Here is a 12,991-nt window from a genome sequence, read left to right as displayed (position 1 = left end):
TTAAGAAGAGAAAAGAGTTGATGTGCCATTTTTTCAACCATTTTCTTATTCCTGATACACTGAAACAACCGACTTCACTTGGGGTGGAGAAATTAACCAGAATTAACTACTTTTGTGCACCACCTTCACTGTGTGTTTGGAAGCATGTAGATGTTTCTTTGTAACCCATTTTTTCTCTCTTTTATATATATATATATATATATATATATATTTTAATGGACAAAAATTTATTTCAAATCAGTTTGGAAGAAATCTCATTCAAGCCAGTCTAAAGTATCCTCTAATTTCTTTAATATTCTTAATTAACTGTTATTTATTTCCCCTTCACTAACCTAAGAACTCAAAAAATTAGGATCATCTCCGGTTCATTTATATTTGAACCGAAAAGGATTTAGTCATTTATATTTGAAGGGTATTTTTATTCGAAAAAAGTGAAAATACAAAAATGTTCTTTAAATATAAGGAACGGGATGTTATCCAGTTTTGAACCCAAACATTGATTTTGAGAAACTCAAACATGTTAGAAGAAACTTGATTGAAGAAAATTTCTTAAACCGGTTTAAATGAAATTTTTGTATTCTATGGACATAACATTATCCTCTCACCTTCTGACGCCACGTGCCCCAGATGGTCTAGTTGTAGTTTCAGTTTTTATGGTTGCATGTCCACGTCAAACTCCCCCCCATTTTCAGTTTTTATGGTTGTGGAGCGGCCCGGCGGCTCTCGGACCAGATGTTCGAGGTGAGGGTAATCTGGTTCTGTGGTATTGAATTGGGCCCTTGGACTTTAATCCATTTTGTATGGGCTTTTTTATACGGTGATATCTCGCTTTAGCCCAATTTTGTTAGAAGTTCGATTTTTTATGCTTTATATGGGCTTTTTTGTATGGTCTTAATCCAATTTTTGTAGTAAATACTAGGGCTAACAATTTTCGACATGGCCCACGAACACGATACGAAATTAAATAGTTATGGTTAAAGAGTTTAACCCATTTAATTAAATGGATCGTATTAGAGTTGACTTGTATAGTCTTATATTCACTCCTCGACGCGACATAATAGCCAGCAATTGTTGACATGACTTGTGAATCTGGCACGAACCCAATATAAAATAGACTTGGTCCAAAATTGTTTGTACAAAAATGCCCTCTTGCTTTAACCGAATGGATCCCATCCATTTCATTTGAAATGGAGAGAATCCCTCTCCTAAAATTAGAGGGCTAGAGTTGAAAGATTTGACCCGTTTAATTGAATAGATCAAGTTCTGGATTTATAGAATTTTATACTCATGCCTTGACACAACTAAAATTCGATACGCAAACATGAATTGTCACTTCTAGTAAATACGTTGATTATTACATTTTTCCCACAATTATCTTATAATGTTAACATGATAGTTTCAATCGATTCTTGAATTTTTTATTTTTATGTTTTACCAATGGTCGATTAGAACTATCGTGTCATCATTATGAAATACTCAATTAGATAACAATATAATATAGTGCGTTACATTATTTAAATACATTATAAGAAGACTTGAAGCTTGGCCACTCATTTTATAAACCAAAACAGAGTACAAGTTCTCAATTCCCCTTTCCCCTTTACAGTTCTTGATGACAATTTTGTATTTTTTAAGGACAAAAGAGGGGTACAATGCAAATTCAGTATTAGTTTGAGGGGTATGTAAAAATAAAATAAAATAAATATATATAAAAAAAAAAAAACACATATGAAGTGAGACTGGGAATAAAAATCTTGAAACATAAGAATATAAGCAATTCGAACTCATCGTTAATAAAGCTAAACAGGCTAAGAAACAGCATGACAGAATAATCTGTCAAAGGTTCCACTGAAAAAGTGGAAAATATCACGGGTCTGATTCCATGATAAAAAAAGCTGGAAATCATTTATCCGAATATGATTTTCCAGCATGAAGAGAGTGCTGGAATAATCATTTACCTGAATATGATTTCCAGATAAAAAGGCATGAAGAGAACAAAGAATGGAATAGTCTCAAATGTAAGCAATCAGATGACAATGCAGGATGATATCATTTGTAGTTGACATTAAAAGACAACCTTGAACCCTGTTACAAGAGACAAATGATATTGTCCAGAATCACATCAACCTGTCTGCGGTTAAACAGTACCAAATAAGAAACTCCACACACAAGTGGTTCAAACTAACATAAACATAATATATATATATTACAGACAATCAACTCTTGTCAACAAATATGCTAAGTTCCATCAAAACCAACATAAATCTCGTGGAATACACAAATGTACATCAAACAAATGACCCTGTTCTTGAAACCGACTGTGACAAAGCATCTTCAAACTGATCATCATCATTCTTCTCAGATCTCAAGCTTGGTGGGATGAAGGATCTGAAAACCTGGTCCATGTTAGGAATTTCCTTCAACTCATGGCTGGCAACTTCCAGAGCCGTGTCCTGGAAAAAGCGATAGAATTTCTGACTACAGACATATCCAAAGAGCAAAGACAGTATGGGGAGTGGAAGTAGCAATGGTACACCGTAGAATTTCTTTGTCCCAAAGTAACCAAACATAGTAACTTGGTATAAGATTAGAGCTGCTAGGACGCGTTTATGCATGTGAGGCCACATCCTTCCATAGCTTTCATAACACGGAACATAAACTTTGAGTGCCTGTTGGATCAAACATCACAAAGAAATTATATAAACGTGAAAACTAAAAAAGCAAATATTCGAGCCTGATAAAGCTCAAGATTTCTCAACACAGATTTTAAAGTCTATGCATGTAATATTTGCATATTTAATAAGAATGAACCATGAGGATTTTTTTTTTCCTTTCCTCATGCTGTCACCCTGGCAAGGTAAAAGATATATCAAAGTTAATGAACAGCCTATATATTCCTCAATTTTCTTCCAACGTAGGAAAGAGCTTGGTAAAATAAGAATAAGAAATTCAACAAAAATCAATAAACTACCTGATTTCTAAGAATTAGCCATCCCAGGCCAAAGTAAACCACGCCGAATGGGAGAATAAGAGGAGCTATAACAGAGTAGCACAGGACAATTGTGAAAATCAGCATGTCACCCGGAACCCTAGTTGCATATCCAAGATCCCCAGGAGTCCAAGCTTCTTTCAACTCCGCCTCAGTCTTACACAGATACTTCCTCTTTAAATGGTATATAATTAAAGGAACTATTCTAGACAGTTCAAGACCATAGCCAACAAAGAACCTGGGAATCATAGAATTATTGTCTCAAATGAGAAGTGTGAGTTTGTAAAGCTTAATGCACAGATTATTAGGATAATTAGCAAGGTATATTTAAGAAATGCAAAATCATTATCTTACTTCAAAGCCACGAAGGTCAGGAAGAACGTTGCATTGCTTGGCAGACCATTCGCTAGTATGTCAACTACAGATTTGGGACGATTCTGAATGGTCTTGAATGTAGTGAACAAGGTCCCGCCCACTGTCACTCCAATAAAAACATTTAACACAGTGAAATAGAAATACTTCCCAGAAGCAGCTCTTACTACATGGCTTACAGAGGGAATTCCCTCGGCCTTAGAGAGAAAGAAAAGGAACTTGGGCAACAAAGCCAAAAAGATAATGAGTGCAAGCTGAGGGAGGTAAGCTTCCAACACAGTCTTGAGTGCTTTCATCTTCACAATTGGCTTTATAAATGGGAGAAGCTTCTTCAAATTGTCCAGTGTTGTGAGAGCAGAAATAAGCCCAATTGGAATCATATAGAAAAATATGGTCAAGGCCACAATAAAATACACGACATATTGCCGTAGTATCCTCTGAAAAAGCTTGATTTTAAGATTAGTCCATATCAGTTGACGTGGTTCAGGAGCATCTGTAACTGTCCATTTGTCAACCATTTGGGCATGTAGACTCTGGGCTGCAGCAGCTGCAGTCACCCTGCTCGTGAAAAAGACCAGAGCAGCATCTTGCTGCTTCTCTCTGAGAGTGACTTTTTGTTCTGATTCCAGTTTTGGGATTAGTTCATGAATCTTTCCACTATAGTACTCTATGCTATCTACTTTTGCACCACAAAGACCAAGGAAGCCAGTTTTGTTAGTGGGTTTTACTCCTTCTGGTTTGCCAGTTGTTTTTGACTTGGCATATATTGCTTCAGCACGTGCAAGCTTCTTCTTGTACCCTTCTAACTCTTTCCAAATTTTGTTTACCTAAGAGAACCAATCAATGTTATGTAACAAATCAATGAAAATAATCATAAAACCTATGGTACTTTTCTAATGCATCTAGAACGCTCATACATTCAACTTCCATATGAGATATTGTTCTAACTTTGGATCTGCAAGTATGAAAACCCACGTATAATATAAAGGCTAAATTACTAAGTTGATTTTTAAGATTTTGGCTTGTATATATCAAATAGATCCCTGGGGTACAAAAAGTTTATTAAAGATCCTCATGGTATACTCCCATTTCAAATCAATCCTTCCAGACAAATTCTGTCAATTTTTCTGACAAAGCCCCTACAAAAAAATTATCAATTTGAAACGGTAGCATACCACGAGGATCTTTAAGAAATTTGTTGTGCTCTAAGAATCGATTTGATACAAGTCCAAATCTCATAAATCAATTCAATAATTTAGCCCTTATATAAATATTCTGGTATTACTAAAAGTGAAAAATTTGTTATAAAGTGAATAGAGAAAACAGGAGTATATCATAGTGCAATGGAAATAAAGAAGCCTTCAAGTGCTGTGCAGTGCAGTCTTAAAAATTGAAGTAAAAGCAAGAAAGGAAAACAATACAGAGCAAATCAATGCCTTACCACTTTGTTGTCTGTTACCACCATTGATCTGTAAAATTTCTCAGGATAGATAGCTCTAAAATATGAATCGACCTGTTCTTTTCTAGTTTGACCTTTAAAGCCAGGTATGTCTCTGACGAGAATGGCAAATTGTTCAGGCTTCACTTCAGGAGACATAAGCGCGTCTGCTCTCAGTCCAGAGACATGCTTATATGCTTTCCATAAGAGGTAATATGTAACAAATGAAACCCAGTAAGTGGCTAGCAGAAATCCCCACAACCGAGAACTCTTTGGCTGCACATGCAAACAAACACAGAAAACTGCATTCAGAAGAAATGGGGCACATATAATTCACTAACAAACAAAATAGAAGGTATAACAGGTCGAATTTTTATTTTAGAAAAGACATTAATTAGATAGCATAACACACAAATCACATATTTAGCATCACTAGCTCAGAAAGAGGTGCCTCTAGTATAAGTGTGAGATTTTATAAGTATAAGACAAATTCATAAATACAATTTCACAAATTTAATAAATATAAAATAGTCATCTCCATCATTTTATAACCCATTGCCCTGAGAGAATAAAATCAAGAGAATTAAATATTCAGTGCATGAAAAGTTGAGTAGCATACGGTGATGTTTCCCATGGATAACTTATCAAATTTATTAAAGGTCCCATTGCTTGTGGTTGCGGCAGTCTTCATCACACTAACATCAGTAGCAGAAACTGGTAGAAGAACAGGCAGCAGCACTATGCCAGATAGGACCAAGATTCCCAAAACTGCAGATTAATTGGCAAAAAGATAGTATAAGAATTGTTTGCCTTCTCCTAAAAAGTTCACCTATTTAGGTCAAAAAGTGCAAAAAAAAAAAAAAAAAAAAAAAACCAAATAGAATAAAACTCAAATGCAAGCTTATCTTTGAAGAAAGCAAAAGTTTTTATTAACTAATAGCTTGCCAGAAAGGGTTTTGTTTTTTTTGTTTTTTTTTTTTTTTTCAACGCCAGAAAGGTTTGTACAAAAGAAATGTTTACTATTCATATTCAGCCTTAGTTTAAGTTTCTGACAATCAAAGTGACATTCACTTATTCCAATTCAGTCAAAATGATGTCATGAAGGTGCACCTGATTTTTAATACTCTAGAATGATTTTTAATATTTAATATTCAGTCAAAATAGAACCAAATAGATCATAAGCTACAGGGCATCGTCATCAGTTTCATAGTTCAAATGTTAATATCATTCATTTATTTTTAACTTTGACAAGTAAGGAGACCGCAAAAGTCTCGTGACTTCTTCGTAAAAAGTATCATCTTCCATGACCTGTGGGCTGTGGGTAAGTCGAAAGGCTATAACGTCTAACTCTGACTTCTTTGTGAAAAGTACCTGCAACAGCATCCTCACTTGGACCACCTCCCACAAACCCAGATTCCCTCTTTGCAAAATCAGGAATGAATTCATCAAATTATGATTGAATGAAGTTTTGTACAAATTAAACGGAAGCTGTTAAGCTATTCTAATTTTTTATTTTTTTTAATTTAAATAATAAAATAAACTAAAAAAATAGACCTTTTTTTACCCAAAAAAAAAAAAAAACAGCTTAAATTTTCACTTGAAAGATATGCCTGGAAAATGATATCTCAAAACTAAATTAGATTAATATCATTATTAGTTAATTATTATTTTTCTTCTGGTGAAAAACTAAAAAATAAAAAGAATTCCATTTTTTCTTAAGTAAAGTCCATATACACAACAACAAAAACACACAATCCAACAAAAATTCACACAAATTCCACCAAAAAGAACCCAAAAAATAAATAGGAAAACCCAGTACACAAAAGTCATAGAAGTTCACCAAAATTACAAAAAGAAAGCGAGAGAGAAGCAGAAACAAACCGGTGCCCATGAACACGAAGTACACGGCAGTGTCTAACCCGGACATGGAGATCACATCTTGTTCCGAGGCGGTCATAGCCTCATGGATCCACGCGAACGGGTTACGGGTCCTAGAGCCACCGTTAACCGGATCCAAACCCTTCAAGATCCGGTTCGGGTAGTACACCACGGCGTTCCCCGGCTTCTTTGACAACCACGCGAAAAGCAGCATCAGAATCACGAATATCACACACGACGTCCCTAGGGACGTCAAGAAGGAAGTGAAATCCATCTGGGTCTCCCTCTAAAACTCAAAACGAACTCTCACTCCCTGTCTCTTCTCCTTTCTATCCTTATATCTCTCCGAAAAGCATGCGTGTGAAGCAGATTTATGGCGAATATGTTAACGGCCCCATTAAAGGAAAAAAGTAACCGTTGGGAAGGGGAGATATAAAGAAGGTGGGAGAAGACAAGGAAAGGGTGTACGAAGAAGAGATTGATTGGATGGTGTGGGTGACGTTACAATTGCGAAGAAGGCAGTACTGCCATTTGGTAATAAAAGACAACAAAAAAGAGAGAAAATATCTGGGTCTGATTAGCTGGCTGTAGGGTTCAGTAAGTTGGCTTTGCGTTTTCATTCTTTCAATGCAGAGAGAGAGAGAGAGAGAGAAAGAAAGAGGAAGAGAAAAAGAGAAAAAGAAAAATAACTGTAGAAATGGATTTGATCGAACAAGATAATGCAGGCGGGACAGGGTGTAGTGTGTACTGTGCAGTCTTAAAATGACGAAATTGCCCTCCATCCACAATATTGCCCCTTTGTTGTCCCAAAGTGGGGGCCTTATGAATCGAAGATTTAGTTGTTTTTTTTTATTTTTTTATTTAAAGAACAATTTTTTTATTTTCATTATTATTTTATAGTGGCGCTTCATTGAACAGACATTAGAAAAGCATGTAGAATAAAACAATTAAAAAAAAAAAAAAAATAGCAGGAAGCCGTTGTTTAGCCGCTAGGTATTGTCAAGAAGAGAACGAAATAAAAAATAGGTAAATTTATTAAATCATATTAAAGCCATCCATTTTAATTTAAGGGCTATTGTCTTCTGCTACGGATTCCACTTATAATAAAATAATAAAATAATATTTAAATAGAATAAAAATTAAGTAAATTTTTTAAATCATATTAAAGCCATCCATTTTAATTTAAGGGCTATTGTCTTCTGCTACGGATTTCACTTATAATAAAATAATAAAATAATATTTAAATAGAATAAAAATTAAGTAAATTTTTTAAATCATATTAAAGCCATCCATTTTAATTTAAGGGCTATTGTCTTGCTACGTATCCTACTTATAATAAAATAATATTTAAATTTTAAAAATAAAAATAAAAATAACGCCACCTTCATAGCCCTTAGGGGAGGATTGTCATCCCAAAGGGCTAAATCCAAATTTTTTTCTTTCTTTTTTTAAATTTTATTTTGGGTTTGACTTGTGGGAGTGGCTGATCCACTCTCAAGGACCATGGGGTGGCTTCGGCCACCCCCAATCGACCTTTGGGGGTAACAGAATAACCCCATGGGCCAAACCCAAAACTAAAAAAATTTAGGTTTGGCCCTTGGGGGTGGCCGAACCACCCCTAAGGGCCATGGAGGTGGCTTCGAAGCCACACCTATGGCCCTCGAGGGTGGATCAGCCACCCTCAACCAACCTTTGGGGGTGGCTTCGGCCACCCCATGGCAAATATGGGGTGGCCAGCGGAATTAATTCATTTTTTTATTTTTATTTTTATTTTTAATTTAAATATTATTTTATTATTAGTGTAACACAGAACACTAACCTTTAGATGAAATTGAAGAACTAGGATCTGAAATTTCAAAATTTGGAATTCCCTTAAGAATTTCAAGAGGTCCAAATCCTTTAACCCCATGTAATACGTGTTAAAAATAATAAAAAAGAGGAATAAAATAGTTGTACGTGTAATAATACTACAATTTTTTTAACATATTAAATAGTTCGAGCTTAATTTGTGAACTTATAGTTTATGCATCTTACGTAATTATATTTGGTTTTCTTTTACAAGTTTAATGTCAAATCATAATAAAATTACATCATTTTTTGGGGCTATTTTTAGATTGTATATAATATCCAAATTTTAGAATTGAAAAATACAAAAAAGTAAGTAAAAATATAACTTTATGAGTCACATGGTGACAAATTAGCGTATGATTAATAAAATATAATCAACCCATAAAATAATGATTACACTGATTATGATGAGTTGCTTGAATTTGACACAAACGTACTTTTAGGAATAAAAAAATTTTGATATATGAACAGAAAAAGTGTCACATGGTAGGTCTTTTTTTTCTTCTTGCACGTAATGTCACATGGTAGGCCAGTTGTTCAACATAAAGACAGTCCAAAGGGGTTGTGGCCGTTTGAGTTGTCCACATTTTTTGTGGGAGCAATTATTATGATTATTATTATTATTATTTATACATATAACTACATAGAAATGATTTATTTTCTTACACGGTCTTTCTCATCTCCAAATTTTCAAAAATACCTATGAATATGTGAGCTTATCTGTGAGACTTATATGAACCTCACAAATTCAATAATAATTTTAAAAATTAAAAAGATGAGAGAATGATCGAGAGATGATGTATAACACGCCTCTATAACTATAAAAGGAAAGAGGAATGGAAGGCAGATTCAAACTAATGATTGGGATAGTCTCTGATTGATTGAATTACTTTATCAGAACAAAGGTGTAAATGGGCATAAGCGAATATCAACATTAGGTCATCTTTGTTAACAATTTTATTTTCTATTTGGAAGTCTAAGACATTAATAAACAATTAAGAACACAAAATCTGATTCAAATGTTTTTTTTTTAAAAAAAATAAATAAATAATAATAATAATAATAATAAATATTGTAAGTACATTAATTCATTCAAAAGAAATTACAACGAAAACAAAAAACAAAAAACAAATACAAGTAAAAATTCAATTCAGACAGACCACTATCATCTTAGTAAATTGGGAGAATATAAATTATATAATTTTCCTCCAAACTGAATTTCTCCAACTGACAACTGTCATTTGAACATATGAGATAGATATATTTTTTTTAATAGCACCAACAAAGTTGAATAAATAATATTAAAACTCATGTACATCTCACATGTTATTAAAAATAAATAAACACATGTCATTTTTATAGATTGGGTTGAAGAAAGTTTTTTCAACCTAGTTTGGAAGAAAACTCTATCTAACTAGAAAAGTGAAAGACACTAGTGAATACAACTGATAAAAGCCGCTCAGATAAAACCATATGAAATAAGAAAACCTCCAAAAACTTAAATTTTGACAAATTTTCGAAGAAATCGCAAAGATTAATAAATTGCAGGGTTACGCAACCTAAAAATCAATAAATATTCATTAAATGGTACATGAAATTTGAAAGAATGAAAAAAAAAAAAAAAAAGTGAAGTAATATATCATACATTAACAAATATTCCCCTTATCAAAAAAAAAACAAATATTCCCCAATAAAAGGTTACTGTTATGTTTTGTTTATTTAATTTGTCTTTTTTTTTTTTTTTTTTTAAAGGCTGTTATTGGAAAACCTGAAAGGTTACTTTTGTCACTTGGGAGGAAAAAGTAGGGTGTAGGGGTACCTCATCCACTCCAAAGTTATACGTGAAGGTTGAACCGGCCATGCCAATCATCATGCCACGTATACTTACACACTAGACACTACTGTCGACCATAAAACGACACGCTGTACAATCTAATGACGTGGCTCATACTTGCAGCGAGTATCAAAGCTTCACCAACTTGAGCCACTTGCCGGCTGCATCCGAGCTATAAGGAAACGCTGCTCGAGAAAGATGTTGATACTTGGACAGGGACACGTGTCGGTAACCTGCACTGCCGACACCTGGTAGCGTTTTGACCGTTAGTGCCGGAGATGGCTACGTGGCTGACCCCACTCCACTGGGTGTGATCGTTGAGTGAGACAGGACACGTGTCAGTCATCTGCGCTGCCGACACTGGATAGCGTTTTAACCGCCGGAGATAGCTACGGGCTGACCCCACTGGTGTCAGTCGTGTGACCCACAAGATTTGTTCTGTACGGTGTCGTTTCCCAAGTCGGTAACTGTAAGGCATGGAGAATCTGAGTGCTCCTTTTTTTTTCTTTTTGTTTTCTTTAATTTTTTTTTTTTTTTTTTTTTTTTATTTATCTAGATTGAGTGGTCGTTTTTGTAACACGTCTGTGACGCGGAACTATATAGTTGGCACGTGGGCCATGGCACGTGCTCGCTTGGTAGAGTCAAGAATGGCCGTTGGTGAAAAGGAAAGGGCCAAAAAGCAGGGACCCGGGACCCGGGACCCACACCCTTTTTTTGGTCTAGTGTCCATGAAATTTGAATACTGAATCTGGATTTTTAGAATTTTTCAAATTATTTAGATTTCTTCAAATCTCAATTTTTAGTTTTAAATTAAATGATTGAGATTTCGTTTGTGATTAAATCTTTTGAATCTCAACGGCTATTTTCTAATTAAATGGACGAGATTTTGTCATATAATTATTTATCCTACGAGAAGATTATTTTAAATAGAATAATGTAAGTAAATAACTAAAATAACAAGTTAGATAACTTAGATATATGTGCTTCGAAAAAGTTGGTAGCTGCAATAAACAATAGGATAAAGTGTTTTTTTAAGCTGGGTTCGAAGAATTTCTTTCAACTTAGTTTATAAAAATGACATGTGTCCCTTAACATGTGAGATGTACATGTTTTTTTAATAGCATAAACAAAGTTGTAATAAATTTTATTAAAAACCCATGTGCATCTCACATGTTACTAAAAAAAAAGACACTTGTCATTTTTATACACTAGGTTGAAGGAATTTTTTCTAACCCAGTTTGGAGGAAAACTTTGTCCTAAAAAATGATGATTTTTAACTAAAATAAAGAGTAAATAGCCTCAAATGCAAGTCTAAGATATCAACTTTTTTTTTACATGACCACACAAGAGGGGGGATGAAGATTCGAATTAGTGACCTTCGCTTCATTAAGCATAGTTTCAACCGATTAAGTTACCTCTTGGGGACCTAAGATATCAACTTGGGACTATTACTAATGTCCCAAATAAATCCCCATTTTTCCAAAAATAATTTCTAGTTAAACATTTATTAAATTATCCAAGAGATATGGCTTATCCAAGTGTACATATATGAGAAATAAAACTTTTAAGTTAAAAAGAATTTTCGGGTAAAAGCTTCATTTTTAAGCTTTTGCTAAAAGTGTTTTTTTTGACTATTTTTAGGTTTTTTTGGACCCTTAAAAGCACTTTTAATTTTTTTTTATCAAACGTGTATTTTTTTTTTCTTCAAACGGACTTTTTGAGTCTTAAAAACACTTTTAAACCTCTCAAATGCAATCTCAAACAGACCCTAAGTGTCAGTGAAAATAACTTCTACGTAGTTTTGGCATAAACTAAGACTTTTATATCATTCAATAAGAGGTTGACACATCAACTTAGAACAATAAACACAAATATTAGCAAAACACCATATCTAAACCCTTCTTTCACTCAGTTAGCCTCCAAAAGAAAAAAAACCCTCCCAGCACAACCATTGCCAGGCTAGATGCCACCATCGCCTCTACCCAGCCCAGACGCCTCCTCGCAGCCCAGCGTCAATGAACGGTTAGATATAGTGTTTTTACTAACATCTGTTTCTCTTGTTCCAGGTTGATGCATCAACCTCTCATCGGAGAATACAAAAGTCTTAATTTGTACCAAGACCACAATAAAATCACATTTTCATAGACTTTTATAGTTAGCAAATTCATTATTTTTCAAGCCATATCTCATCCATTGTATTTATGGTTGAATAATTGATCCATTAACTATTGGTCTTATTAATGGACTTTGATACAACTACACGCATCAACACACTTTACAAGTTGCATTTATTTTTCTTATTTTGTAATCCACAAAATATAGTTTAAAGGGATTTGGTGGGTAGAGAAACATGATCACGATATTCCCCAAGAGCCCACAACGGCGAAGTATTCCCAAAAAAGTGCATATATAATCCAACATGCAATTCTTCTTAACAGCTCCCACAAGTTCCTGTCACAAATAATTAAACAGTCAATTGATTATATGCTACAAACTGGATCGATCATGACTTTAAAGCAGCATTTGTTTCTGTATAAAATATTTTTCACATTTTTAATGCATATAAAAATTAATACTAGTCAATAGAAACTATTTAAAAAGACAATGGAAAATAAAAGGTTTAGGGCAAAAA

The 12,991-nt window shown here is 34.0% G+C and overlaps 1 protein-coding gene across 1 annotated transcript; it reads right to left on the bottom strand.

Annotated features, from left to right (window-relative positions):
* Window positions 1-2,044: 2,044 nt before the first annotated feature.
* On the bottom strand, window positions 2,045-7,216 carry LOC132168917 (CSC1-like protein ERD4). The gene is made up of 6 exons (XM_059580003.2): window positions 6,681-7,216; window positions 5,419-5,567; window positions 4,803-5,075; window positions 3,344-4,188; window positions 2,972-3,227; window positions 2,045-2,669 (listed from the first exon to the last, which is right to left on the bottom strand). The coding sequence occupies exons 1-6, from the start codon at window positions 6,949-6,951 to the stop codon at window positions 2,289-2,291; spliced, it is 2,175 nt and encodes a 724-aa protein (XP_059435986.2). The 5' UTR covers window positions 6,952-7,216; the 3' UTR covers window positions 2,045-2,288.
* Between the last annotated feature and the right edge of the window lie 5,775 nt (window positions 7,217-12,991).

Source organism: Corylus avellana, chromosome 1 (assembly GCF_965113065.1).
Source record: "Corylus avellana chromosome 1, dhCorAvel1.hap1.2, whole genome shotgun sequence".
In the NCBI taxonomy this organism is placed as follows: Eukaryota; Viridiplantae; Streptophyta; class Magnoliopsida; order Fagales; family Betulaceae; genus Corylus; species Corylus avellana.
Note: the sequence above shows the minus strand (reverse complement) of the source record. Positions and strands in the feature narration are given on the sequence as shown.